The sequence below is a fragment of the Pituophis catenifer genome, unplaced genomic scaffold (assembly GCF_029215685.1).
Source record: "Pituophis catenifer annectens isolate HBS135680 unplaced genomic scaffold, rPitCat1.0.hap2 SCAF_3, whole genome shotgun sequence".
NCBI lineage: Eukaryota > Metazoa > Chordata > Lepidosauria > Squamata > Colubridae > Pituophis > Pituophis catenifer.
In genome coordinates, this window is record NW_027256883.1 from 201999361 (window position 1) to 202024462 (window position 25102).

The window sequence follows — 25102 nt, forward strand, 5'->3', positions numbered from 1 at the left end:
GCGAGCAGCGGAGCCTATGGAGGAGCCCGAGTATTTCGCAGCCGCCACGGCGGAGTGGGGCGATGACACCGACGGAGGAGCGGTGAGCGAACGAGAGGAGCGAACGGGGCGCCGCGGGGGTCGCTCTTGCCGGGCTGCGGGATGGGCAGAAGAGGCGCCAGGAGCGGCTCCTCTCAATCCTTCCCCCCCCCCTACCCCAGGCAGATTTGATCCGGGACCCCCGGCAAGCACGCGCCCCGCACTGATATCTCGTAGCCACCCATGCAGCATGCAAAAAAAAAAAAAAAAAAAACACACACACATTTTGTTGCAAGAAATCTGTGTAACAAAAACTTGCTTTTGCGCGCGCTCAATGTACGGGACGTGTTTTTCCGCGCTTCCTTGCAAATGCAGCATCGGCTTTTTTATATATATATAGTGTGTGTGTAGATAGGTAGGTAGGCAGGCAGGCAGGCAGGCAGGCAGGCAGGTAGGTAGGTAGGTAGGCAGGCAGGCAGGCAGGCAGGCAGGCAGGTAGGTAGGTAGGTAGGCAGGCAGGCAGGTCGGTCGGTCGGTAGGTGTGTGTGTGTGTGTGTGTGTGTGTGTGTGTGTGTGTTTTCTTCTAGCCAGGTTTTCCCTACATAACCAAGGTTTTTTGTAGCTCCAGCTCAGTAGAATCACATCTACTCGGTTCTGGGCTTTTTTCCTTTCTAACAGCTAGCAAGCTCTAACTGCTAGGTGGGAGACCTAAATAGATCCATTTCTAGCTCGTTTGCTTTCATCAGTAGGCCACACCCATATCTTATGTATCCTCCCTGTAAAGGTACAGTATCAATTTTCTTACTATATATATAAAAACCGATGCTGCATTTATATATCTATATCTATATCTATATCTATATCTATATCTATATCTATATATATATACACACACACACACACACACACACACACACACTATATATATATATATATATATATATATATATATATATATATATATATATATATATATATATAGTATGCCTATACCTGGCACACACGTTTACCATGTATTTTGCCCACCATGTATAGCTTATTGCCCATATGTGTAGCGTATTTTGCATATCGTGCACAGGCTCGCCTGCAAAACACACGCGTGTATCTGTACTTGTGTGTATATTCTTGCAACAAAACACACACGTTGGTTTTTTTCCAGCAGCGAAACCAAGTGGGGGAAGCTTGATTTCCTTAACAATGGTGTGATTCATTTAATGGCGGTGATTTGCTTCACAGCCAAATAAAAGTCGTAAAATTGGGCATTAACGACCATCTTGTTTAAGCAACTGAAATTCTGATCCCAATTGTGCTGGTAAGTCCCGTATGGTCCTTTAGGAATTATAATTATAGCAGAACCCAACTGATGTGGGTGTCCAAAGTCAACTTCCCGACAAGGTCCTTGAGGTTGGTCTTCTGAGAATGTGTCTCAGAGAGTGGCAGCATGAAGATAAAGTTGGTTGATCTTGGGGAGGTGGGGGGGAACCAGGCCAGATCTGATCGAATGAGAGACAACTAGAAAATTCCAGCAATATTGTTTGGACTGGGACATTAAAAGAATAGCAAACCCCTTTTGTTGATAAAGAAAACTGCTTCCCCGTGATCACATAATCACCAGCGTTGCCTCTTTTTTTCTTTTTTCTTTTTAACCCAAGGAAAAACATTTTAAAACACTCCAGACTTTCTACAACAATTCCTGCCTGGGGGCCCAATGAATCATTGTAGGTGGCCCTTATTTTGGCCAGGCTGTTGCAGTGTGTCCTCTGAAAGTTGTCTGGAAACAGCTACATCAAGTGTGGCATTTTTTAAAAAAAGACATTCATTTCAGATTTTGGTCCTGTGTAAATTCACTTAAATCCGAATCCCACTTGGAGGTTCAGAAGGGACCGTCCTAAGCAAACAATATATAGGGTATAAGGTTCAATTTGGAGGGCCGCATGGCCACGTTTTATGACTTTTGCCTAAAATTTGTGTGACAACTTTTACTTTGCTTTTTTGTCAAAGCCATCTCAGCAAACAATTGATTCATGTAATGACTATGGCAGGGGTGGGCAACTGTGGCCCTTTTACAACCTGTGGACTTCAACTCCCGGAATTCCTGAGACAGCTTGGCTGTCTCAGGAATTCCGGGAGTTGAAGTCCACAGGTTGTAAAAGGGCCACAGTTGCCCACCCCTGGACTATGGCATTCATTTAGCAGCTTCCACAAAAAAAGGTCATAAAATTGGATTGGTCACATGGGTGACCGGTTTTATCATGATTTATGACCGAAACGAGCAGGCTCCACTGCTGTTGTGAGTCAACCTCTACTGTTTCAGCCATTTTGACTTCTTGCAAACCCACCATAGCATGACGATAGGCAGCTTTTGGTAGGTTGTTGATTTAGACTTGTCCACAACTGCACATAGACATTGATGCATATCTGTGCGGCAAAAGAGTTGATAGATATGTAAGTGTAGGTTGTAGATGATTGCAGGTTGACCGATGCTCACACCTCCCAAATCTCAACGAAATGTGCTGAGATGAGCATCCTGCGTGCTGATTGGTTGATCCGACTTCCTTTTGGTGCTTTCTTCTGAGCGCCCCCTTAAATCTGCAGATTTACATGAGCAGAATGTATTGCAAGGTTGAGAAGGTTGGCCATTTCTATTCCTCCCCAATAATTTCAGCAGCCTAGCAAGGATAAAGTACTGGAAATCCCAAAGCTAAAACTTGAGACTACAAGTTGCCCTGGTCTACCATAACTTGAGGCATCCTAAGATACAGAAATCTGGCTGCCATTAGCATCTTTCTTTAAGACTCCGGAACCCCAGTTATGAAGTAGCTCCATGCTTAGGCTAATGTTGTTATCTGTTGCCACACCAAAGAAATCCAGAGTGGTGGTGAAAATAATATTGACAATTATAACTCTTCCAACCAGCAGGATGATGAATATGGAGGGGAAGATGATGCCGAGGTCCAGCAGGAATGCCTTCACAAATTTTCCACCCGAGATTACATCATGGAGCCCTCCATTTTTAATACTTTAAAGCGGTAAGTGCATATTAATTCAGGCATTGTGTTTGGAAAGGGGGATTTAGTGTGGGTACAATAACTGGCTGAGGAAGTAACTCTTCTGCCTTGAGATCTGATATCTCTGATTTTCTGGGACAGTGTTTCATCCTTGGAGCTTTAAGATGGGGAATTCTGGGAATTGAAGTCCACAAAGCTGCCAGGGTTGACAAATGCTGCTCTAGGAATTTCTTAAATGAGGATTCTGCATCCTTTCACAGGTACTTCCAAGCAGGTGGTTCTCCAGAGAATGTGATTCAGCTCTTATCGGAGAATTACACCGCTGTGGCTCAGACAGTGAATCTTTTGGCTGAATGGCTTATTCAAACAGGTAATTGACTTTGGGGCTGCAGCTTTTTCTTCAATTAAGGCCCACAGCCGGAAAATACAAACCAGCTAAGACATAATCTATGGCTGTATGGCTTAATACATCATCCCTGCCTGCGTCTCCTCAGGCATTTGCTGGGCTTCCGAATTATAAATAAATCTTCTGTCTAAAAATGTGCCTTGATGAAAACTTTGGATTCCTAGTTCCTCACAGCAGGAATGCCTTTCCGCAATGTTAATATGTCAGAGAACAGAAAGGTAGACTTAGCGGATGATGTTAATACAAACCAACCAGTTATAGCATGCCTCAAATGACAAAACATGAGATCAACACATATATTTTCAGTTTTAGCTTCGTTTCAGATACTTTAGATATATTTGTCTGTTCTTTGAATCCTGTTTGGTACAATAACTACACAACTCTTATGATTAAAAATTGTCTGTACACAACTGAGTACAGGTAGTCCTTGACTTACAACCATTCATTAGTGCAGTTTTTCTCAACCTTGGTAGCTTGAAGATGGGTGGACTTCAACTCCCAGAATCCCCCAGCGAGCGCTCCTGGCTGGGGGATTCTGGGAGTTGAAGTCCACCCATCTTCAAGCTACCAAGGTTGAGAAACACTGATTTAGTGACTGTTCAAAGTTACAACAGCACTAAAAAAATGTGGGGGGGGGGCTTATAGCCATTTCTCACATTTACCCATCCCTTTGGTCACATGATCAAAATTCAGTTGCTTGGCAACAGGAATGTACGTATGACAGTTGCACTGTCCCAGGATCATGGGATCACCATTTGTGACTTTCCCAGCCAGCTTCTGGGTAAAGTAAAGTCAATGGGGGAAGCTTACTTACTTAATGAGTAAATGGTTAACTTAACAACTACAGTGATGTGCTTAACAACCGTGGCAAAAAAAAGTCGTAAAATGAGGTATGACTCACTTAACAACTGCATTGCTTAGCAATCTTAACGTTGGGCTCAATTGTGGTCATATGTCGAGGACTATCTGTACCTAACATTTGAATATGTGCTACAAACATCATGTTAGAAATAGTGGTGGTGAGTCAAATTATTTTCAGAATCAACATATTCTAAAGCTGACTGCAAGTTGAATTGCATTAAAGGACTACGCTCTTTTGCACAAAAGAATATTGTGAGGATTTTGAAGGTTTTGTTATGTGAAATCTGTAGTGAGCATTTCTTGTTGCAGGCGCCGAGCCCATTCACGTCCAGGAAACCGTGGAAAACCATTTAAAAAGTTTGCTGATTAAACACTTTGATCCACGTAAAGCGGATTCCATTTTCACAGAGGAGGGAGAGGTAACTTGAAAAAACTTTATTCTGCCAAGTGGGGCTAACAGCACAGTCTCTCACTATCTCTCTCAAATTCAGAAAAGAACATAACTGGAAACTCAGAAACTTTTGCTGTGTTTTGAGAGGGGACTTCCAGCACAACTTGTTCTCAAAACACACAGATTTCTCATTTATTTAACTGTTATTTTATCTTTCAAATCAGAGGTTTTTTTCCAGGACGGCTGACAAAAACATTTCAAATTTAAATTAAAAATAGCAACTAAAAATACCAATAAGCAAATGTGATGAGTTTTAAGTAGCAAAAAGTAAGACAGCACAAATAAGAGGAAATATACCGAGTTCTGGTTCCTGGATGTTTTCTGAGCTGTTCAAAGTGATTCATTCCTGTCCATGGGGTAAAACCGACAGTGAACCTGTATAGCACCACTTCTTTCAAGGCAAGCAGCCCCCCCTTCCCCCCCCCCAAAAAAAAACGTGTGAGCAGCTTTCTCAGACTTTCCCATGTCGACATCAGTTGTGTTTTGTATACAATTGAATAGAAATGCATCTGCCTCTTTCGTGGGCTGGCAAACCTTGGAAGCATTCAGTACCTTACTAGTCTGGTTCTTACAGAAAATATATACATATTGCCATTTGTACCTTATCTACTTCTTTTTTGCTTACATGCAAGTTATCTTCAAACCACATGCTTAATCTGCTCTCTGAAATAATCCATGTTTGGGCTTCACATAGTATTTTGAACCACGTACTCACCAAGTGGGTTGAGTTTTGCTGAGTCACAGGTGTCCTTGGGAGGGCAAGTGACATCCTATGTACCTAAACTATCAAAAAAGTAACCAGGATTAAAATTCACCAAGCTTAATATAATGTGTGACTGTATCTGCTTGGTCTTGACAAGATATGGCAGTGCGTCACCTGACTTGGCCATAGATGGTTTGTAAATACTCTGTAAAGTGAGTAGTAAAGAGTTCTTGAGAGAGTAAGCACTTGAGTAAGAGCCATGGTGGTGCAGTGGTTAGAGTGCAGTACTGCAGGCTACTTCTGCTGACTGCCTGCTGATTGCAATTTGGCAGTTCGAATCTCACCAGGCTCAACATTGACTCAGCCTTCCATCCTTCCAAGGTGGGTAAAATGAGGACCCAGATTATTGGGGGCAATATGCTGACTCTGTAAACCGCTTAGATAGGGCTGTAAAACATTGTGAAGTGGTATATAAGTCTTAAGTGCTATTGCTAAGCGCTATTGTGTCAATTTTGTGTTTTCTTTGGACACTTTTGAAGCTATTCTAAAAGCATGGGTTGGTTTTCTTGACTGCCCAGTCCATCTTGGTCTGTTGCTTTGGTTTTTGACAGACTCCAGCCTGGCTCGAGCAAATGATAGCACACACAACATGGCGAGACCTCTTTTACAAGCTGGCTGAAGCTCATCCAGACTGTCTCATGTTGAACTTCACTGTCAAGGTAAATACGGTTCTTTCATTCAGCTAGAAAGCTTGCCAGCTCTCTCCTGTTTTTTCATGCAAATTTGTAAGTAGATTGGGGAGGCTAACATGTTAGGAAGACAGTTGCAGGGTTGGTCTTTTGGGCATTATATGGCCGTGTTTGTGGTTGAATAAGATGCACACGAGATCGCCACGGGGAACGTGAGCTTCTCTGTTGTCATATTGCAAGAAGTTCTGTGTACATTCATCCATGTATCTAACAATTGGAGAAACTCTTAGGAGCCAAACTATTTCTAGTTTCCAATCTATAATATTTGCTATGAAATATGACCCCCGTGGAGTTGGTGGCAGGATCTAGCCAACCATGGCTGTAAAACAGAGTTGGATCTGCTTAGTTTGTGGCTGAGAGATCTTCTGGGGTTTCTAGGTTTTACACAATGGACTGGGATTTTTTTTAAAAAAAGAAAATCCCCAAAGAAAAACTGTGGCAAATTACTTCTGCAATACCAAGAAAATTGTGTAGACTGACTTATATTCAATTTGAGTGTGTCTTTATTTCCTCCTCCTCCTCCTCCTAATTCTTCTTATTCTACTAATTCTAATTCTTATACTTCTCCTGCTGAACCAGGAAGAAATCAAATTTTCAACTGTTTATTTCTTGATTTTCATCCCCTAGGTGCTGAAGCGGTCTCATTTCCCCTTCAGTCCTAGTTTGCATACTTAATTAAATAAAATGGTATTTGCAATAGTCATGAATGAATCCTCTTGGATAGCAAAACGGCTACTGTCTCAGTTGGAAATCCTCTGGTTGGTTGTAGCTTATCTCCGATGCTGGATACCAAGGGGAGATCACCAGTGTATCAACAGCTTGTCAGCAGTTGGAAGTTTTTTCTCGTGTACTGCGGACATCTCTGGCTACTATCTTAGATGGTGGAGAAGAAAATCTGGAGAAGAATTTACCGGAATTTGCTGTGAGTTTGAAGCCTTGTTTCCTCTTTTTGGGTGTGTGTTTTTAAGGAAATGTCCAGTTCTTTAAAATACTTGTTGTGGAAAAAGTGCAAGGGAATGGTAACATTCTCGGCCTGTGGCTAGGTCAATGTTCTATGATGTCATCGCTACTTCTCTCCTCTTACGCTTGATATTCTCATCCACAAGCCCTCCACCAAGTTTTGTATTGCATGGGATAGGGGTTTCCATCATTTTTCAGGCGGCTTCAACTGGCTGGAAACAGTGCCAAATTTTCAGCACTCGTAGTTCAAAGACATTTAAATGAAATATGGTTTAGATGAAATTCTGAACTGTTTTGTGGTGTTTGTGTGTTCTTCTATAGACTGAAAAATGTAACTATCCCATAATATTAGACACCTTCATGTTTCTGAATGTTCTGTGACAATGTATTTGCAGAAAATGGTGTGCCATGGTGAGCACACGTATCTTTTTGCTCAAGCTATAATGTCCATGTTAGCGCAAGAAGAACAAGGGGGCTCTGCCGTGCGAAGAATCGCTCAAGAGGTCCAGCGATTTGCTCACGAAAAGTAAGATCTTGCGTCATTTCTTCCCCAATTTAATTTATGGCCCTCCTTGGTTGCATGCCTAAGAATAATTCTAGTCTAGAAAAAAGGAAGCCTGATTCAATTCTAAGCATGATCCCCAAATTAAATTTTGCTTGAAAATCGTATCATTCATCCAAGATGTTATGCCAAGCGCAGCATGTCATCAGAACAACATCAGGTGCACCATGATATCAATGTGGCAAATGTCACAGATCATGTACTTTCAAGGTGACATCGCTTGTGCCCCTATGTACGCACCCATGCCTGGCAGATTATTAAGTGTACAACTTACATTAGAATTGGTAATTTAGAAATACAAATTTATAGAGCTTTTTCTGAGTTCTACTAGATTCTTTCATACTTCCACATCTCATAGGTGCATTAGCATCTAAAACTTTACTATAAGACCTGCTTGTTCTAAATTGTTTTTTCAAATTGGGATTGTGCCCATGTTGTCCAGCTATTTAGCACAGTGTTTCTCAACCCATGGCAACTTTGAGACGTGTGTTCAATTCTCAGTATACCCCATCTAGTATATTGGCTGGAGAATTCTAGGAGTTGAAGTCCACGCATCTTTAAGTTGCCAAGATTGAGAAACTGTGATTTAGAGAGAATCTGCTTAAGGTCTCACCTGTGGGAGATAAGAGGGTGTGGACCAGAAGGCAAACCCCCAAATTATAAACCCACAGCCTTGAGAAGTCTATACCTATCTCCCTTTCTTAGGACTTTTCAAAGAACATTAAAAACAAGGCAGTTTTAGCAAGCTTTTGCCTTGGAAATTGTAGGCAATCCGCAAAATTTAAACTATTATTATTTAATAATAATATTATTATCCAATCTCTTAGATTGGGGCAATATATAAAAATGGATGGATGGATGAACATAGGTTACATGCTACATAAATCTGGTCTATTTAATGATAATAGTTGTGAGGTCCAAACCTCATGTAAGCAATTGAACCTCCTCTGCATTTTGTCCGTGCAACACAATTGATTCTGTTTGGCTCTTAATAACATGCCAAACATTTTTAGGCGATTGCTCATTAGGCCTCCACTATTATTGGTGATCTGTTACCTCTTTTTCTGAAGCTTTCCTAAAGCAAGCTTGCTCTGTCTCTTGTTCTTGCTTGATGTCCTGAAGAGGGCATGATGCCAGTCAGATCACCCTAGCGTTGGGCACTGCAGCTTCCTATCCCCGCGCCTGCCAAGCCCTCGGTGCCATGCTGTCGAAAGGAGCGCTGAATCCAGCAGACATCACAGTCCTCTTCAAGATGTTCACAAGCATGGATCCTCCTCCTGTAGAACTGGTTAGTAGCAGCCTCCCTTGGGGGAAAAAAACCCTAGACTTCTTCAAAGCTCCCCATCCTCACTCTCAGTTAAGAAGCAAAAGTGATTTAGATATGGTTCAGTAGCAGTGTTCTGACCTAGGCTTCCTGGGTCAGTAAAACACACAAGTAGTCCCAAATAGTTGTAAAGAGTCCTTCAGGATAAGGCTGATAATCACCCACGCTGCCAAAGACCTAATTGGCAAAGCCACACGGAGTCCAGAATCAAACAGAGCTTCAGACTTTAAACTGAAGAGAATGAACAAACGTTGCTTCCTGCAAAGGCCCACGTGCCTTTGCTTCTCTTTTAAGTCTTATGGGAGGGGCCAATAATCTCCAAGCCCTACTCCCAAGTCATCCCTTTTGTTTTAATTGTTCTTGACTTCTGGCAGCTCTGCACATGCGCGCACTCGGAACAGGCTCCCCCTGTTCCTCTACCTCACTGAGGTCTGACTCTGGAGGCTCCGGAGTCTGCACATAACTCCCCGATGGCCCTAGCCCCATCTCTGCCTCCAACGCAGAACCCTCATCCGGGCTTTCCCCAGACTCCAGGACTGGCCTAAGTCCCTCCCCAACCTCCTCACTGTCCGACTCTGTTGCCAGCTCCGCAGCGGCCGGCGGACCACAACAAGCAGTTTCAAAGTATACGGTAGCTCTCTCAGAGTAGAAATGTTTGTTTCTGAGGTTAGTTACTTTTTCTGCTGGGTAGCAGGGAGAAATATCTTAAGAGTTTCTCAGTCTTAGCAACTTTTAAGATAGATGGACTTTAACTCCAAGAATTTCCCAGCCAACTCTGGTATACTAGGCAGACTGGAGAATTCTAGGAGTTGAAGTGCACCTAACTCTTAAAGTTGCCAATGTTGAGAAATGCTGGTCTAAGGAATGATCATTGTCACTGTAATTTGAATTAGAGTCAAAGGAGATGTATGGGTCATCCTTATTTCTGATGCCCGAACCATCCAAGATGCAAGATCTACAGATGTTATTCCACTCTCTCTACTTTTCAAGTCAGGAGTGCCATTCTGCCCTGTTGTGCCAGAGCAGACAAGGTGATTTTCTTTCCTTGGTCCAACCCATTGCTTCAAAGGGTCTCTGGCTACCTGAGAGCTTTGGCCACCCAATTTTCTACGCATCTTTTGGCCTTTTCCTTTCATATATTGACACTCCGTTAGGGCATACATGCCTGTAATATTTGTGCATACAAAGGCAGCCCCCACCTATTGGATTTTAGCAGGACCTGTGTTGTAGGTATCGAAAAGTGTGATCCCATACTTATCTGTTGGCACTTATTTTATGGGACATCCTCTTCATAAGACATCATTCCTGAAGAGCTTTATGAGCCTTTGTTGCCAAGGTTGACTCAGCCTTCCATCCTTCCAAGGTCGGTAAAATGAGGACTCAGATTGTTGGGGGCAATATGCTGACTCTCTAAACTGCTTAGAGAGGGCTATAAAGCATTGTAAAGCGGTATATAAGTGCTATTGCTACTGCTAAGGGGGACCAACATTTATCTTCATCTTGTTTTGTAACAGGATAATGTTACCATGTTCTGTAGACACCTCATTCCTCTTGTCTTTTGGATGCTTCAGGCAGCTGTTGCAGGATTTCTCACAGTTATGATGGTTTGCAGTGTCCCGGGGGGGGTCATGTGATCACCTTTTGCGACTTTCTGACAAGCAAACTCAGTGGGGGAAGCCAGATTCACTTAACAGCCGTGTTACAAACTTAAGAACTGCAGTTCTCCACTTAACAAGTGTGGCAAGAAAGGTCATAAAACAGAGCAAAATTCACTTAACAAATGTCTCACTTAGCAACAGAAATGTTGGGCTCAATTACAGTCATCAGTTGAGGACTGCCTGTATTAAGTGATACGGTCATGTGACATCATGCTTTGCAACCATATCGCTTAGTGACAGAAATTCCAGTCCCAGTTGTGATAATAAGTCTAGCACTACCTGTATCTTGGCCTTCACAAACTTTTAGATTTCAGTAGTTTTGTTTTGTTTTTTCTTTTGTAAGCAGGGAGTTGATTTGATTGAACTTTATATGTTTTTAATGAAGGAATAGTCTATTACATATCAAGACTCATAATTGAAACATAACACTTAGTTCCGAAATTCACTTTCTTGGAAATGAAAGTATTTTGAGATGTAATCAGTGCTTTAAAAAAAAAAATCTGGTTTTCCGTAAGCCAGTGATATGTTTTTTGTTTCATTTCCCTACAGATTAGAGTTCCCGCTTTTTTAGATCTCTTTATGCTGTCACTGTTCAAGCCAGGAGCAAAAATCAATCAGGACCATAAGCACAAATACATCCACATTTTGGCCTATGCGGCTAGCGTGGTGGAAACATGGAAGAAGGTAAACTTGGGGTGGCTGAATGATGGTTTAGAAATAAATTGGTGCTTTGGAGTAGGATAATAATTAGATTACTGTATTTTTCGGAGTATAACACGCACCGGAGTATAACACGCAGCTTAGTTTTGGGGGAGGAAAATGGAAGAGGGGGAGGAAATCTGCCTACCAGGGATTCATCTGGCTAGCGTCCTTAGTCTGGTCAGCTTCAGCACTTTAGTTTGCTGGTTTTTTATCCCCTGCTTGGGGATAAAAAAACAGCTTCTAAAGCACAGCTGATCTTTGGAGAGAGAAGCAATGAGAAAACCAGGCAAAGCTTAGATTGCTTCACTCGCTAGCGCCTCATTAGGTCTGAAAAAAAGGTTCACAGCTGAGAGTCGGAGGGAGCAGGCAAAACAGGGAAGCGGAGATCGCTTCACTCCCTAGCACCCAAATTTTTGGCCTCTTTTAGGAGGGAAAAAAGTGTGTTATACTCCGAAAAATACAGTACTTTATGTGCTTGCATTGTTTAGAATAAAACTGTATGCCTGGCTTCCAAATTTACAGAAATAGCTTTTGTGTTCTTTAACTGAAAGAAGTCTTTGACTCAAGTAGTCTTAATTCTTAATAATATTAATATTATTATTAAGAATAATAATATTCTTAATAAATATTTTAAGTATAGCTTTTCACTGAACAACACTGAAGAAATAACACTTGGCTACAATGTAGTGTACAGCCTGTACAACAGTGTAAATGTGCTGTCCCCTCAAAATAACACAACACACAGCCATTAATGTCTAGATTGCTGGCAACAAAAGTGAGTACACCCCTAAGTGATAATGTCCAAATGTGGCCCAAAGTGTCAATATTTTGTGTGGCCACCATTATTTTCCAGCATTGCCTTAACCCTCTTGGGCATAGAGTTCACCAGAGCTTCACAGGTTGCCACTGGAGTCCTCTTCCACTCCTCCATGACGACATCACGGAGCTGGTGGATGTTAGAGACCTTGCGCACCTCCACCTTCCATTTCAGGATGCTCCACAAATGCTCAATAGGGTTTTGGTCTGGAGACATACTTGGCCAGTCCATCACCTTTACCCTCAGCTTCTTTAGCAAGGCAGTGGTCATTTTGGAGGTGTGTTTGGGGTTGTTATGATATTGGAATACTGCCCTGCGGCTCAGTCTCTGAAGGGAAGGGATCATGCTCTGCTTCAGTATGTCACAGTATATACTGGCATTCATGGTTCCCTCAATGAACTGTAGCTCCCCAGTGCCGGCAGCACTCATGCAGCTCTAGACCATGACATTCCCACCACGATGCTTGGCTGTAGGCAAGACATACTTGTTTTTGTACTCCTCACCTGGTCGCTGTCGCCACACATGGTTGACACCATCTGAACCAAATAAGTTTATCTTGGTCTCATCGGACCACAGGACATGCTTCCAGGAATCCATGTCCTAAGTCTGCTTGTCTGCAGCAAACCGTTTGCGGGCTTTCTTCTGCATCATCTTTAGAAGAGGCTTCCTTCTGGGACGACAGCCGTACAGACCAATTTGATGCAGCGTGCGGCGTATGGTCTGAGCACTGACAGGCTGACCTCCCACCCCTTCAACCTCTGCAGCAATGCTGGCAGCACTCATATGTCTATTTCTCAAAGCCAACCTCTGGATATGGCACTGAGCACAGGCACTCAACTTCTTTGGTCGACCATGGCGAGGCCTGTTCTGAGTGGAACCTGTCCTGTTAAAGCGCTGTATGGTCTTGGCCACCATGCTGCAGCTCAGTTTCAGGGGCTTGGCAATCTTCTTATAGCCTAGGGCCCTAGGCCATCTTTATGAAAAAACAATTCATTTTTTCAGATCCTCAGAGAGTTGGTTGCCATGAGGTGCCATGAGGTGCCAGTGACTGATATGCGAGAGTGAGAGCGATAACACCAAATTTAACACATCTGCTCCCCCTTCACACCTGAGACCTTGTACCACTAACGAGTCACATGACACCAGGGAGGGAAAATGGCTACTTGGGCCCCATTTGGACATTATCACTTGGGGTGTACTCCCTTTTGTTGCCAGCAGTTTAGACATTAATGGCTGTGTGTTATGTTGTTTTGAGGGAACAACACATTTACACTGTTATACAAGCTGTATATTCACTACTTTACATTGTGGCCAAGTGTTATTTCTTCAGTGTTGTCACATGAAAAGCTATACTTAAATTTTTACAAAATGTGAGGGGGTGTACTCACTCCTGTGATATATTGTATGTATACAAGGGATTTTTGGAAGGGATCTTAAGGATCATCTAGCCCAACCTTTTGCTATGTCCAGGAAAACCAGTTAAACCATCCATGGGAGCTGACTATCCACTCTCTTTTCCGAACCTTCTGACGGAGAATCCACAATTTCCATAGTCAAGACTGTTCCACAAATCCGACCATCAGAAAGATTTTCCATAAATTGAAATGAAATCTAGGTTTCTGAGCTAGATCATGGGTAGTCCAATAAATAGATGAATATGTTTAACAATTTTAAACAAGCAAAGTCAATGGGGGAAATCAGATTCACTTAACAACCACGTGATTCACTTAGAAAGGTCATAAAATTAGTATGGCTCACTTAACAACTGCTTTGTTTAGCCACATAAATTCTGTCCCAATGTGGTCGTAAGTCGAGAACTGTCTAGTATCCAATGAGTCTTCCATTCACTCAGACTCGGAAATATACATGCCTTTAAGAAAGATTCACTAAACAGAGCTCTGTGCCAATTCAGGTTTCAACAAGAATGTCCTTTTGTCTCCTGCACCTTATTTCAACATTTCTTAGAACAAGAGGGTGAGCATCAATAAAGATGAGCTCAAGTCAACTTCAAAAGCGGTTGAAACAGTTCACAATCTTTGCTGCAATGAGAATAAAGGCGCTTCGGAGCTTGTCGCAGAGCTGAGTACTCTTTATCAGTGCATCAGGTAAGCCTCGCCTTAGAACATGGTTTCTTCGGTTAAAAATGCAAAATTCTGTTTGCATTACACAGAATATTAAGGAAGTGTACAATTTCTGCTTAAAGTTAAACTGGTTTTAAATCTGTGTGTGTGGAGAGCAAGCCTGAGAAACCTGCAGAGTCATCTAGGTTACTCTTTCAGAGTCTTGTTGATCTGGGTTTGTGATAAAGGACAGTAATAAAGGGAGCAAGTTTCTTACCTTCAGTTTTGTAGAAGAAAATTAAGTGTGCAATTGGAATAATGCTTGAAAAGTCTGGGGAAGGAAGAGAACTAAGCCCGGCCTTTGACTGATTCTAAATTTGATTCTGAAAAACATTATATGCTTAGCAACTGTAAGATTTATGCTGGGAGTATCTCAGGCAATAACTAATTGATTAATTAGTTCGGGTGTCAGCAACCTGCATCTCCGGAGCTGCATGCAGCTCTTTGGGCCCTCTGCTGTGGCTCCCTGTTGGGTGATCCCACCACTGGCTGGCCCCACCCCTCGCCCTCCCCTCCCAGTCACTCTTCGCCTGGCCTGAGAAGGTAAGGACGTCGGCGGGGGATGGAGAAGCGGCCGGGGCAGAGACAGAGAGATACAGAGAGAGGGGGAGAGCAAGAGAGACATAGAGAGATACAGAGGGAGGGGGGAGAGAGGTTCCTGGTGTTTTTTAACAATCGATTCTCTGCCTTAATGACCGGCTGGGTAGGCGTGGCTGGGGGGGTGTCATGTGACTGGTGGAAGTGAGTGGCGTCAAGTTGGCCACGTCCACCTAGGTTTTGTGGCTGCTGGTATTTTCTTTTCTGTGGGAAATGGGTCCAAATGGCTCTTTGAGTGTTTAAGTTTGCAGACCTCTGAATTAGTTGATGACTTAATTTCCCACAATGCCTCACAATGGAGACATTTCCTGCTATCAGGTAAACCATGTCCTGGACCTACAGTATTTCATCTTTTTCTAATTGGTCTTTAAAGGCTGTTTTTGCACAGCTTGATAACCCTTGTCCCAAAGGTGCTTTTTTCAAAAAGCAACTGAACTTTGTTTTTCCTTGAAGACATTTCGCTTCTCATCCAAAAAGCTTCTTCAGTTTTCATCAAAGAAGCTTCTTCAGAACCGAAGAAGCTTCTTGGATGAGAAGCGAAATGTCTTCAAGGAAAAACAAAGACAGTTCAGTTGCCTTTTGAAACAAAGCATCTTTGGGACAACCATGACCTGCATGACTGAGAATCTCCATAGACTTGATAACGGGTAAAATACTACCGGTTCAGACCGATTCTCCCGAACCGGTAGTAAAAAATGCTACCAGTTCAGGCGAACCAGTATTTCTGACGATCAGCTGGGCGACGATCAGCTGTGACGCACAATTTATATTTGCTAGAATCGTCAGATTTCCTGCTTTCTAGCTAATCTAAATCGCACGGCACAGTGGATTCCCCCCCCCCACTTACCTTTGCAGACTCGTGAGGCTTCAAAATGTTCCTTTTTTAGCGCTGCACAGACACGCAAACCACGCGCTTGGTAGCAGACTCACAGAACCGGTAGCAGACTTCAGAGGATTTCACCGCTGCTCGATAACCCTTGCTTAACTCAGTTAACTCAGTTAACTTAAGCTTGTGTTCAATCCAAAAATCTAACTAGAAATTTATCTGAAGAGAGCCGGTTTGGTCTAGTGATTAAGGTTCCAGGCTAGAAACTAGGAGACTGTGAATTCTAATCCAGCCTTAGGCATGAAAGCCAGCTGGATGACTGGGCCAATTACCAGGAGATTGTGAGTTCTAGTCCCATTTTAGGCATAAAAGCTGGCTGGGTGACCTTGGGCTAAGTCATTCTCTCTCAGACCACAATATCAGGCTTGGGTGACAAGCTGGTCAGTCAGTTTCTGTCACAACCAACAGATAAAAAGCAGAACCTGCACCTGAGCTAGGAAAAATAACTAGCTTTCTAAACACAGTTTTAAAGTTCAAGGAATGAGGAGAGGCCAGCCTCTCAACCTCATCCTCCTTCCCACCCAGCAGGCTGTTGAAATCTGCTGAAATGCAGTTATCTGGGTTCACACAATAACAGCCAGCCACAACTCAACCACATTTTATCCCAGCATACGAATCAAGCAAGTGGCTTCTTTTATAGGCCCTTGTTTTCTGTTTTCTCTAATTTCTCTGGGAATTTTTTCTCTTTGGGGGGAATTGTTTAATACCATTTTGCATTTTACAGTTTTCTGAGTTAAATTGCCAGTTTTCAGACTGAGCTAAAAAAAAAAAAACCTTGCACTGATTTGATTGGGAATAAAAACTAAATAAGAAACCTTATGATAATTGTTCTGATAATGTCCAACGAATAGTAGATTAACGATGATGTCATAGATATTGGCGGTACTTGCCTCAATTTGGCATGTCTTGCTCTGCTTCCTGCTCTCCTTAGATTCCCAGTTGTAGCCATGGGGGTATTGAAATGGGTTGACTGGACGGTGTCAGAACCCCGATATTTCCAGCTTCAGACAGATCACACTCCGGTACATTTGGCGCTCTTGGACGAGGTGAGGTTTTTGAGTTCTGCTGAGTGACAAGTCAGCCTAGTTTTATCTTTCATATATGTTTGCCATGATAAGATTTCCTTGCTGTCCTTTGGAACAGTGTTTCCCCCAGAGACCTGGATGGCCCCAATCTTTTGGGCAATTTTGTAAGACTTTGAAGAGATGGTTGTTCCCCCGAACGCTGAGGCTGGGAGGTTAATTCACTAACTACTGCTGAATTGGTTTATTTTGCTGTTTATTGACCCTGGTGTATGTCATACTATTATCATTACTAATATTTTGGATCAGTTGAGTTACAGCCATTCCTTTAGCAACTGTTCAAAGTTGCGAAGGGCCTGAAAAAAGGTGATTGTTAACAACTGGTTATCGCACTTAGGACTGTCACAGCTTCACAACAGTCATGTGATCAAAATTTGAGAACTTGGCAACCGGCATGTATTTAACAGTGGTTGCAGCATCCCTGGGTCATGTGATCACTGTTTCCTGTTGAGAAACGAAACCTTTTTCAGGCCACAGTTCTAGAAATAAGTGGGGAAAACACAACAAGTGGAAGTAGCAAATATTCCCTATCTGTTAAATACCATTTTTATTACAGCAAGGGTTTCAGTTTGCAGGCTATTCTTGGAGGAAAATTATAGGTAAAATGAGGACCCGGTTTGTGGGGGCAATAAGCTGACTTTGTATAAAAAAGAACACTGCTTTGGGGGGGGGCAAAGCCCTACTAAGCAGGTATATACAAAAGTATGAAGGCTATTGCTTAACGCATTGTAAGCCGCCCTCAGTCTCCGGAAAAGGGAGGCATATAAATCGAACCAATAAATAAATAAATAAATAGATAGATAGATAAATAAATAAATAAATATCCGACTGCAAGAGCTCTATTTGTACCTTTGAAAGTTCTCTTTAAAAAACTTAATAGTAATCAGGTTTCATTGAATGGAAAAAAGTGAGATAGAAGTTATTCTCTTTCACTCTATCTTTTTAATTCACAGATTTGTTTTCATATAATCTTTACAAAAGATTTTTCTGACTTGTAGACTGGAATATGCTAATATATTTCACAGTCTGATCCTGTAGCGTAAATCTGATTAAGGACCAAATTTTTGTATTTGCCAGAGGGCATAAATCCTTACTGGTCATCCATCTTGATTGGTAACATTTCTAAATTTGAATTCACTGGCAATCGTATATATTCTATATTTTAAGAATTCAGGAGTTCTTAATAAGTACAGGTAGTCCTCAACTTACAGCAAGAATTGAGGCCAAAATTTATGTAGCTAAGCGAGACAGTTGTTAAGTGAATTTTTCCCCATTTTACAACTTTTCTTGCCACAGTTGTTCAATGAATCACTGCAGTTGTTAAGTTAGTGACACGGTTGCTAAGTGAATCTGGTTTCCCCATTGACTTTGCTTGTCAGAAGGTCGCAAATGGGGATCACATGATCTTGGAACATTGCAACCGCCATAAATATGAGCCATTTGACAAGCGTCCGAATTTTGATCACATGATCTTGTGGATGCTGCAGTCGTATGTATGAAAAATGGTCATAAGTCATCTTTCAATGCCATTGTAACTTAGAACGGTCACTAAATGTATGGTTGTAAGTCGAGCTCTACCTGTATTCTGCACTTTAAGGTTAGTGCCAGTGGTAAAATTCAATTTTTTTTACTACCAGTTCTGTGGGCGGGTGTGGATTGGTGGGCTTGGCAGGGGAAGGATACTGCAAAATCCCCATTCCTTCCCCACTCCTGAGGGAAGGATGTTGCAAAATCTCCATTTCCACCCCACTCCAGGGGAAGGATACTGCAAAATCCCCATTCCCTCCCCACTCCTGGGGGAAGGATATTGCAAAAATCTCCATTCCCACCCCACTCTTGGGCCAGCCAGAGGTGGTATTTGGTTCTCCTAACTACTCAAAATTTCCGCTACCGGTTCTCCAGAACCTGTCAGAACCTGCTGGATTTCACCCCTGGTTTGTGCCTCGTCACAGTTGACTTATAATCAAGCTTGTGCATCAGTAGAAATGCAGATCTTACCTTTTGCTTTTTGCTCTGCAGATCAGCACCTGCCACCAACTACTTCATCCTCTAGTCTTGCAGCTTCTGGTCAAACTTTTTGAGACTGAGCACTCTCAGCTTGATGTCATGGAACAGGTGATGATAGCTCAAAAATATGGGATTCTTGACTGTTGAGACTTGATGGGGCATCCTGAAGCTGATTAGCTGAAGAGCCAGGGTGGCGCAGTGGTTACAATGCAGGATTTCAGGCTAATTCTGCTGACTGCCAGCAGTTCTGCAGTGTGATTCTCATGGGCTCAAGATTGACTCATCCTTCCGAGGTTGTTAAAAAGAACCCAGATTGTTGGGGCCAATACGCTGACTCTGTAAACCACTTAGAGAGAGCTGTAAAGTGCTATGAAGCAGTATATAAGTCCAATTGCTATTGCTATCATTTTATTAAGTTGCTGAAATAACTTGCCTGCTTGTAAAATTATCATTCCTAAGGAGAGAAAAATATTGGGAATCCTTGAGTTCATACTCTTGAAAGATCCATTACAGAATGGATCTGTAGAAAGAATTCAGAATTATTTTTATTTAAGTCCAATCTTATTTGAAAGTCTATAATTAGTGCAATTGGCTAGGAAAATTATCATGTGTTAAAAAGCCTCTTTGTTCCTATACATTGATAAAGAAAGATGCATTCTGAGTATTCTCCACAGTTCAGTTGAATACCAAAGATGCTTCAGAAGAAAACTCCATATATTAAATTTCAATTCAATTTGCTGGTCATGCCCTTCTTTATGTAGTATTTAAAGAGCCCGAGTCCAAAATTGTAGGGAGTCAGAAGGGAAAAACCACTTTTTGTTCTGTTCTTTTACTTACTTCATTTTTCCATGTTGTGATATTTTTCTAATAGAAAACTAATAAGACTTCTCCGAATAACCTTACTAGCAAAACAAACACTGCAGCTATTTTCTTTACCAGTAGAGGGCACTGTGACACAGACTTTTCTTGCTCCCTCTACTGATCAAATAAAAAACACTGAATATTTTTTTAAAAATTTGGGAAGAAAGTCAGCAGAATAGGTTGAGCCAAAATACTTAGTGGTGGTGGTGATGATGATGATGATTTATTTGGCATATCATGAGAACATGACAAAAGAAAACATACACATATTCATAATAATGATGATATGATATGAATTCACTTGGATGCTTTCAATATCCAAGTCATTCCTCAAATCAACTTCTGATGGAAAGAATGGATGTGATAGTTAAAGGGCTTGCAATGGCTCTGCAAGGCTTATGTTATCCCTTAAAACTCCAAAATCGCTGTATTAAAACAATCCTCAAAAACACTTTACAAACATTTTGGTCCTGTGTGCAGTATATTTGTTTCCACTTATGCCATAAACAGAGGAGAAAACTATTTTCTTACGGAGCCAAGAAAATAAATCCCATGAGGTAGTTCTCTGGATAGATTTTAGCTTTTATTTTTCACCTCTGTTGATGTAAGCATGCCAGAAATTACACGAGAATAATATTTTCTCCAGTATCAATAGAAATTGCTATACAGTGTCACGGACTTCTCTTTTCTCAGCTGGAGCTTAAGAAGACTCTTCTGGACAGAATGGTTCACTTGTTGAGCCGTGGCTATGTCCTGCCAGTGGTGAGCTATATCCGGAAATGCCTGGAGAAGTTGGACACAGATATATCTCTGATCAGATATTTTGTGACCGAGGTCAGTAAATATTTGGATAGGTTAAAGTTTTAAAATGCTGTTCAGATGCGTTAATTTGCACTGGTGTGGTGAAATGTAATCCAGATTTCCAGGAAGGAGGGGCTGCATTCCAGAGGACCAAGAGACAGCAAAGTTTAGATAGTTTGGTTGGAAGGTTCTTGGAGTATATCTTTAACGATGCAAGCAGTTGCTTTAGTTTGGCAAGATTTATGTTTATAAGGAACAATAAAGGAAAACTGCCTAAGAAACAGGTGTCCAATCTTGGCAACTTTAAGACTTGTAAACTTCAACTCCCAGAATTCCCCAGTCAACCATGCTTGCTGGGGAATTCTGGGAGTAGAAGTCCACAGGTCTTAAAAATTGCCAAGGTTGGACATCACTTTCTTAAAAGAACTTCAGACTGTCTTTCTTGGGTTTTGGTATTTTAACAATACTGGCACTAATTCAGGGGTGAAATCCAGCAGGTTCTGGAGAACCGGTAGCGGAAATTTTGAGTAGTTCAGAGAAGTGGCAAATGCCACCTCTGGCTGGCCCCAGAGTGGGGTAGGAATGGAGATTTTACAATATCCTTCCCCCAGGAGTAGGGAGGGAATGGAGATTTTGCAGTATCCTTCCCCTGTCACGCCCACCAAGCCACGCCCCAGAACCGGTAGTAAAAAAATTTGAATTTCACCACTGCACTAATTGGTGCTCTCTGTGGGTCTGTTGCGATTTTTAAATTTTTCCTCCCTCTTGGGGAAGGAGGAGTATGTGTGTGTGTGTGGGGGGGGGGGGTTGTTGTATTTTATTGTGAGTTTTTATTTTATTGTGAGAGTGAGTGGGCAGTCATATAAGTTCTCCAAATAAATAAATAAAATGAATTTGATGACAGGCTCCAAAAACCAAGAAACACACTGTTATAAAACTAAGAAATGCAATGTTATGACCATTGTAAATGTTATTTACTGTTCTCCATTCACTATTGTTTTTAAATTGTTTTCTTTTGTGCAGCAATTTATTTTCTAAATGTTTTAAAATAAAATTACTTCCCCCCCAAAAAAGCAACAACAATCACAATGAAGCTCACAGTCTTTTGTGCTATCTGATTTCACAGGTACTGGATGTGATTGCCCCTCCCTACACCTCTGACTTTGTGCAGCTTTTCCTTCCAATTTTGGAAAATGACAGCATTGCAGGAACCATTAAGACAGAAGGTGAACATGACCCAGTGACAGAGTTCATAGGTAAATCTTTCCGGCACTGCGTTTTTATTTCAAGTTTGCAATTTGTTTACATGCATGAATACACCCACACATCTGAAAGAATTTACCTCAAGAACCTCTGAGCAGAATCCCTCAGCACTGAAAAGGTCAGATGTTTCTATGAGCCTCGTGTTTTCAGGGTGTTTGGACTGCAGGAAAACCTGCACAAAACACATTTCCATACTAAAAAAAAAAAAAAAAAAAAAAAGTCCAAGATGGGGGCCATGATGCTACAATTAAACTCTGCATGCAATGCACATTAAAAAGAGAAGACACTTCAGTCAAACATTCGTGGCTTCCATCTTGACTTTTGATTGTGGAGACCCCTGAAGACATGTAAGGATCTTGAATTAAGGCTGAGCTGGTAGGAGGAGAAATACGTTAGTCTAAGGCAGGGGTCTTCAAACTACGGCCCGCAGGCCGGATACGGCCCGCTAAAACCATTAATCCGGCCCGCGTGGGACCACGAGGCTGCCCTGCCTACATTGCCCCACCTACCTGCCAGCCCTCCCCCACCTGGAGCCAAGGAGGCCAAAAGTGGGACCCGCAGAGGCCAAAAATGCGCCTGTTTTTGGCCCCCCAGCCTCGAGAGAGGGACGGAGAGAGAGAGAGAGACACACACACACACACAGCGGTCCCTAACCCCCCCCCCCCCCCCCCAAGGCAGCCACATCCCTTCACTAACCACCTTTCCACCCCCAGGAGCATAACAATGTTTTTGTGTATATTGTTTAATTGACTGCTAAATTGGCCACCCCCACCCAGTCACATGACCACCTAGTCACGCCCAGCCAGCCAGTCTGGCCCCCTAACAGTCTGAGGGACCATGAATTGGCCCCATGTTTAAAAAGTTTGAGGAGCCCTGGTCTAAGGTCTAAGATTTTTACAGTGTGGTCCTACCACCCTTGGAGATTCCCCCAAGACACTCTCAGGAATCCTGGAAATCAAAATCACTTGCCAGCCTACAATACTTAAAATTTCATCAAACATATGTGAGATACAAAGCAACCGTGAATGGATCCCATTTTAATTTTGCGGTAAATTTATGATAGCTGTCCATTCTAGCAGACATTGGGATATATTATACTGTATGTGACTCTAGACAACTGTGGAATATTTTACAGGAATGGATTAAAGTGTTGAAGAATGCATGCAGTCAGATCCTGCTTTCCATTTGAATCAAAAGATTTAGGCACATAAATTCTACTCCAAGTCAACTTGTCTTGTTTGTCTTCTTTAAAGCTCACTGCAAATCGAATTTCATCATGGTCAGCTGAAGTAAGGGTGAAACTCCACATCCAGAAGCCACCGGTGACCAGGCCCATTTCGTGTTGCATAAAGAAAATTCAAATGGTTTGCTGATAGTTTTCAGGTTAAGTAGGAACTCACACTGGACAATTTTACTTGTGTAGAAAGCAATTATTGGCACAGATTGCATCAATACTTCAAACCTTGGTCCTCTTGAAGAAGGACTGAAAAGATGGCGTAGTTTCCCTGCTCCACGTATATGACCCAGTGAAGTATGGTAGCCATGGTATTCTCTTAAGAAATTCATTGTTTAGTATATGACTGGTTACTTCTAGTAAGTAGAGCTGACATCGTTTTATGAATTTCTCTCTACTCTTGACAGTGTTCCAGTCAGTTTTGTAGACTGGAAAAGCAGTGTATTAATCTCTCGTACTTGCTTTCATTCTTGACAATCCTATAAACATCTGGTGAAAATATTTTATCAGATATGCCCCATTTGAAAATACTCTTTTGCAAATCTTCTCCAACCTGGGGACCCTTACATATGTTGAGTCTACAGATCACATCCTTTGGTGGATCCCCAGGCTGAATAAACCTCCTTACAATGTCTTTATTACATTGTAGCTGGTAAATCAACCCTCGTGGATGATTGTTGAGAAACAGACCTATGCTTAGCATCTGTTGCATTCAAAAAAAAATTTTTTTTAAATCATTTGTGTATCACAAATGTTTGTTTGTGAACCCTAGAGAAGAAATACAGGTATTGTTCTTTTAGGAGAAAATATTAAAATATTAACCATTATCAGTAAGTTTCATTACTTTGACAGAAATACATGTTTGTTGTTACATTTCTCTAAATGCATAGCATATGCAGTAATGTATAACTTTTCAGATCTGTTTTCTTGCTACATATCAGATGAGTGAAAAGTATGACAGCTTGTAATTTTTAATAAATTTTCTTTTGGGTAAAAATTGCCGTGCCTGTGGAACATAGTCTTCAATTTGCAACGCAAACAATGACTCACAGGAAAAATACTGAAAAGCTTCCCTATAGCTTTTAGTAAGTGGATAGAGAAATAGACATCAGTTTTCTTCATACATTGGCTGAAAAAACGTTGAACTGTAAGGTTACTGACTTTACTGGGTCTTATGAACCTAACCAAATGGAAATTCTCAGTCAGGAAACCCAGACAAACTGTTGTCCAATCTTTTCCTAAAAACTTCCAGTGTTGGAGAATTCACAACTTCCGGAGGCCAGTTGTTCCACTGGTTAATTGTTCTGTCAGAATTTTTTTCTTAGTTCTAGGTTGCCTCTCCTTAATTTCCACCCATTGCTTCTTATCCTGTGCTCTACTCTTTGAGTAGAGTACCCAGCTTTTAGGGAGGTCTCTAGTGTACCTTGGTGAGAGAAGCAAGTGCTCCATGCTCCTTGGATGTTATATTGTACATGAAAATATTTGGCCAGAACTTGATTGCACTTATGGATAGTCCTCAACTTACAACAATAATGGAGCCTGCGTCCTACAGTTCTTAAGTTGTAACAATTGTAAAATGGGTTGGTCATGTGACTGACCCAATTTTACAATGTGGTTTTTTTTTTTTTTTTTTTTTTTTGCAGCAATCATTAAGCAAACAAATCATTCACCATTGGTGTGGTTTTGCAAAAAACTGGAAGAAACTCCTGGGTTTTTTGGGAAAATTATTGTAAAACACAGACATATGAACATGGGACATTGCAAATGGCCATAAATGTTCTGGAATTTTGGATCTAGGTCATAGGTCCACTTTTTCAGGTTGGTGGTTAGCCAAGCGCTACTTGTATAATATCTGGCCATTATCACTTGGCCTCTAGACTGCTGTATTTGATATATATCCATGTCCATAAGGTATTTTGTTAGAATCTTGAAATATCAGCACTTTTGTGTTATATAGATTTATTAAGACTGCTCAGTAGCTTACAAAAGGATAACTGTAAGTCTATGTTTAGATTAGAACAAAATCAACCAA

At 41.7% G+C, this 25102-nt stretch overlaps 2 protein-coding genes across 3 annotated transcripts in view; one reads left to right on the plus strand and one right to left on the minus strand.

Annotated features, from left to right (window-relative positions):
* Positions 1 to 24069, plus strand: NELFCD (negative elongation factor complex member C/D). Of its 2 annotated transcripts, none has more exons than XM_070941773.1 (15): positions 1 to 82; positions 2938 to 3047; positions 3287 to 3396; positions 4603 to 4712; positions 6059 to 6166; positions 6966 to 7118; positions 7552 to 7682; positions 8841 to 9006; positions 11250 to 11384; positions 14185 to 14324; positions 16754 to 16868; positions 18924 to 19019; positions 20466 to 20606; positions 21700 to 21829; positions 23090 to 24069. In XM_070941773.1, exons 1-15 carry the CDS (start codon positions 17 to 19, stop codon positions 23122 to 23124), a joined length of 1746 nt encoding a protein of 581 aa, XP_070797874.1. In that variant the 5' UTR covers positions 1 to 16; the 3' UTR covers positions 23125 to 24069. The 2 variants fall into 2 exon arrangements, with proteins under 2 accessions (XP_070797874.1, XP_070797873.1); XM_070941772.1 differs by having other exon boundaries at positions 10 to 82; positions 2935 to 3047.
* The window catches only part of LOC139315458 (cathepsin Z-like), a 19467-nt gene continuing 14865 nt past the window's right edge, over positions 20501 to 25102 (minus strand). Inside the window, exon 7 of the transcript XR_011600282.1 lies at positions 20501 to 20555. The gene's annotated coding sequence lies outside the window, so the exon portion shown is untranslated. The remainder of the gene's footprint in view (positions 20556 to 25102) is intronic.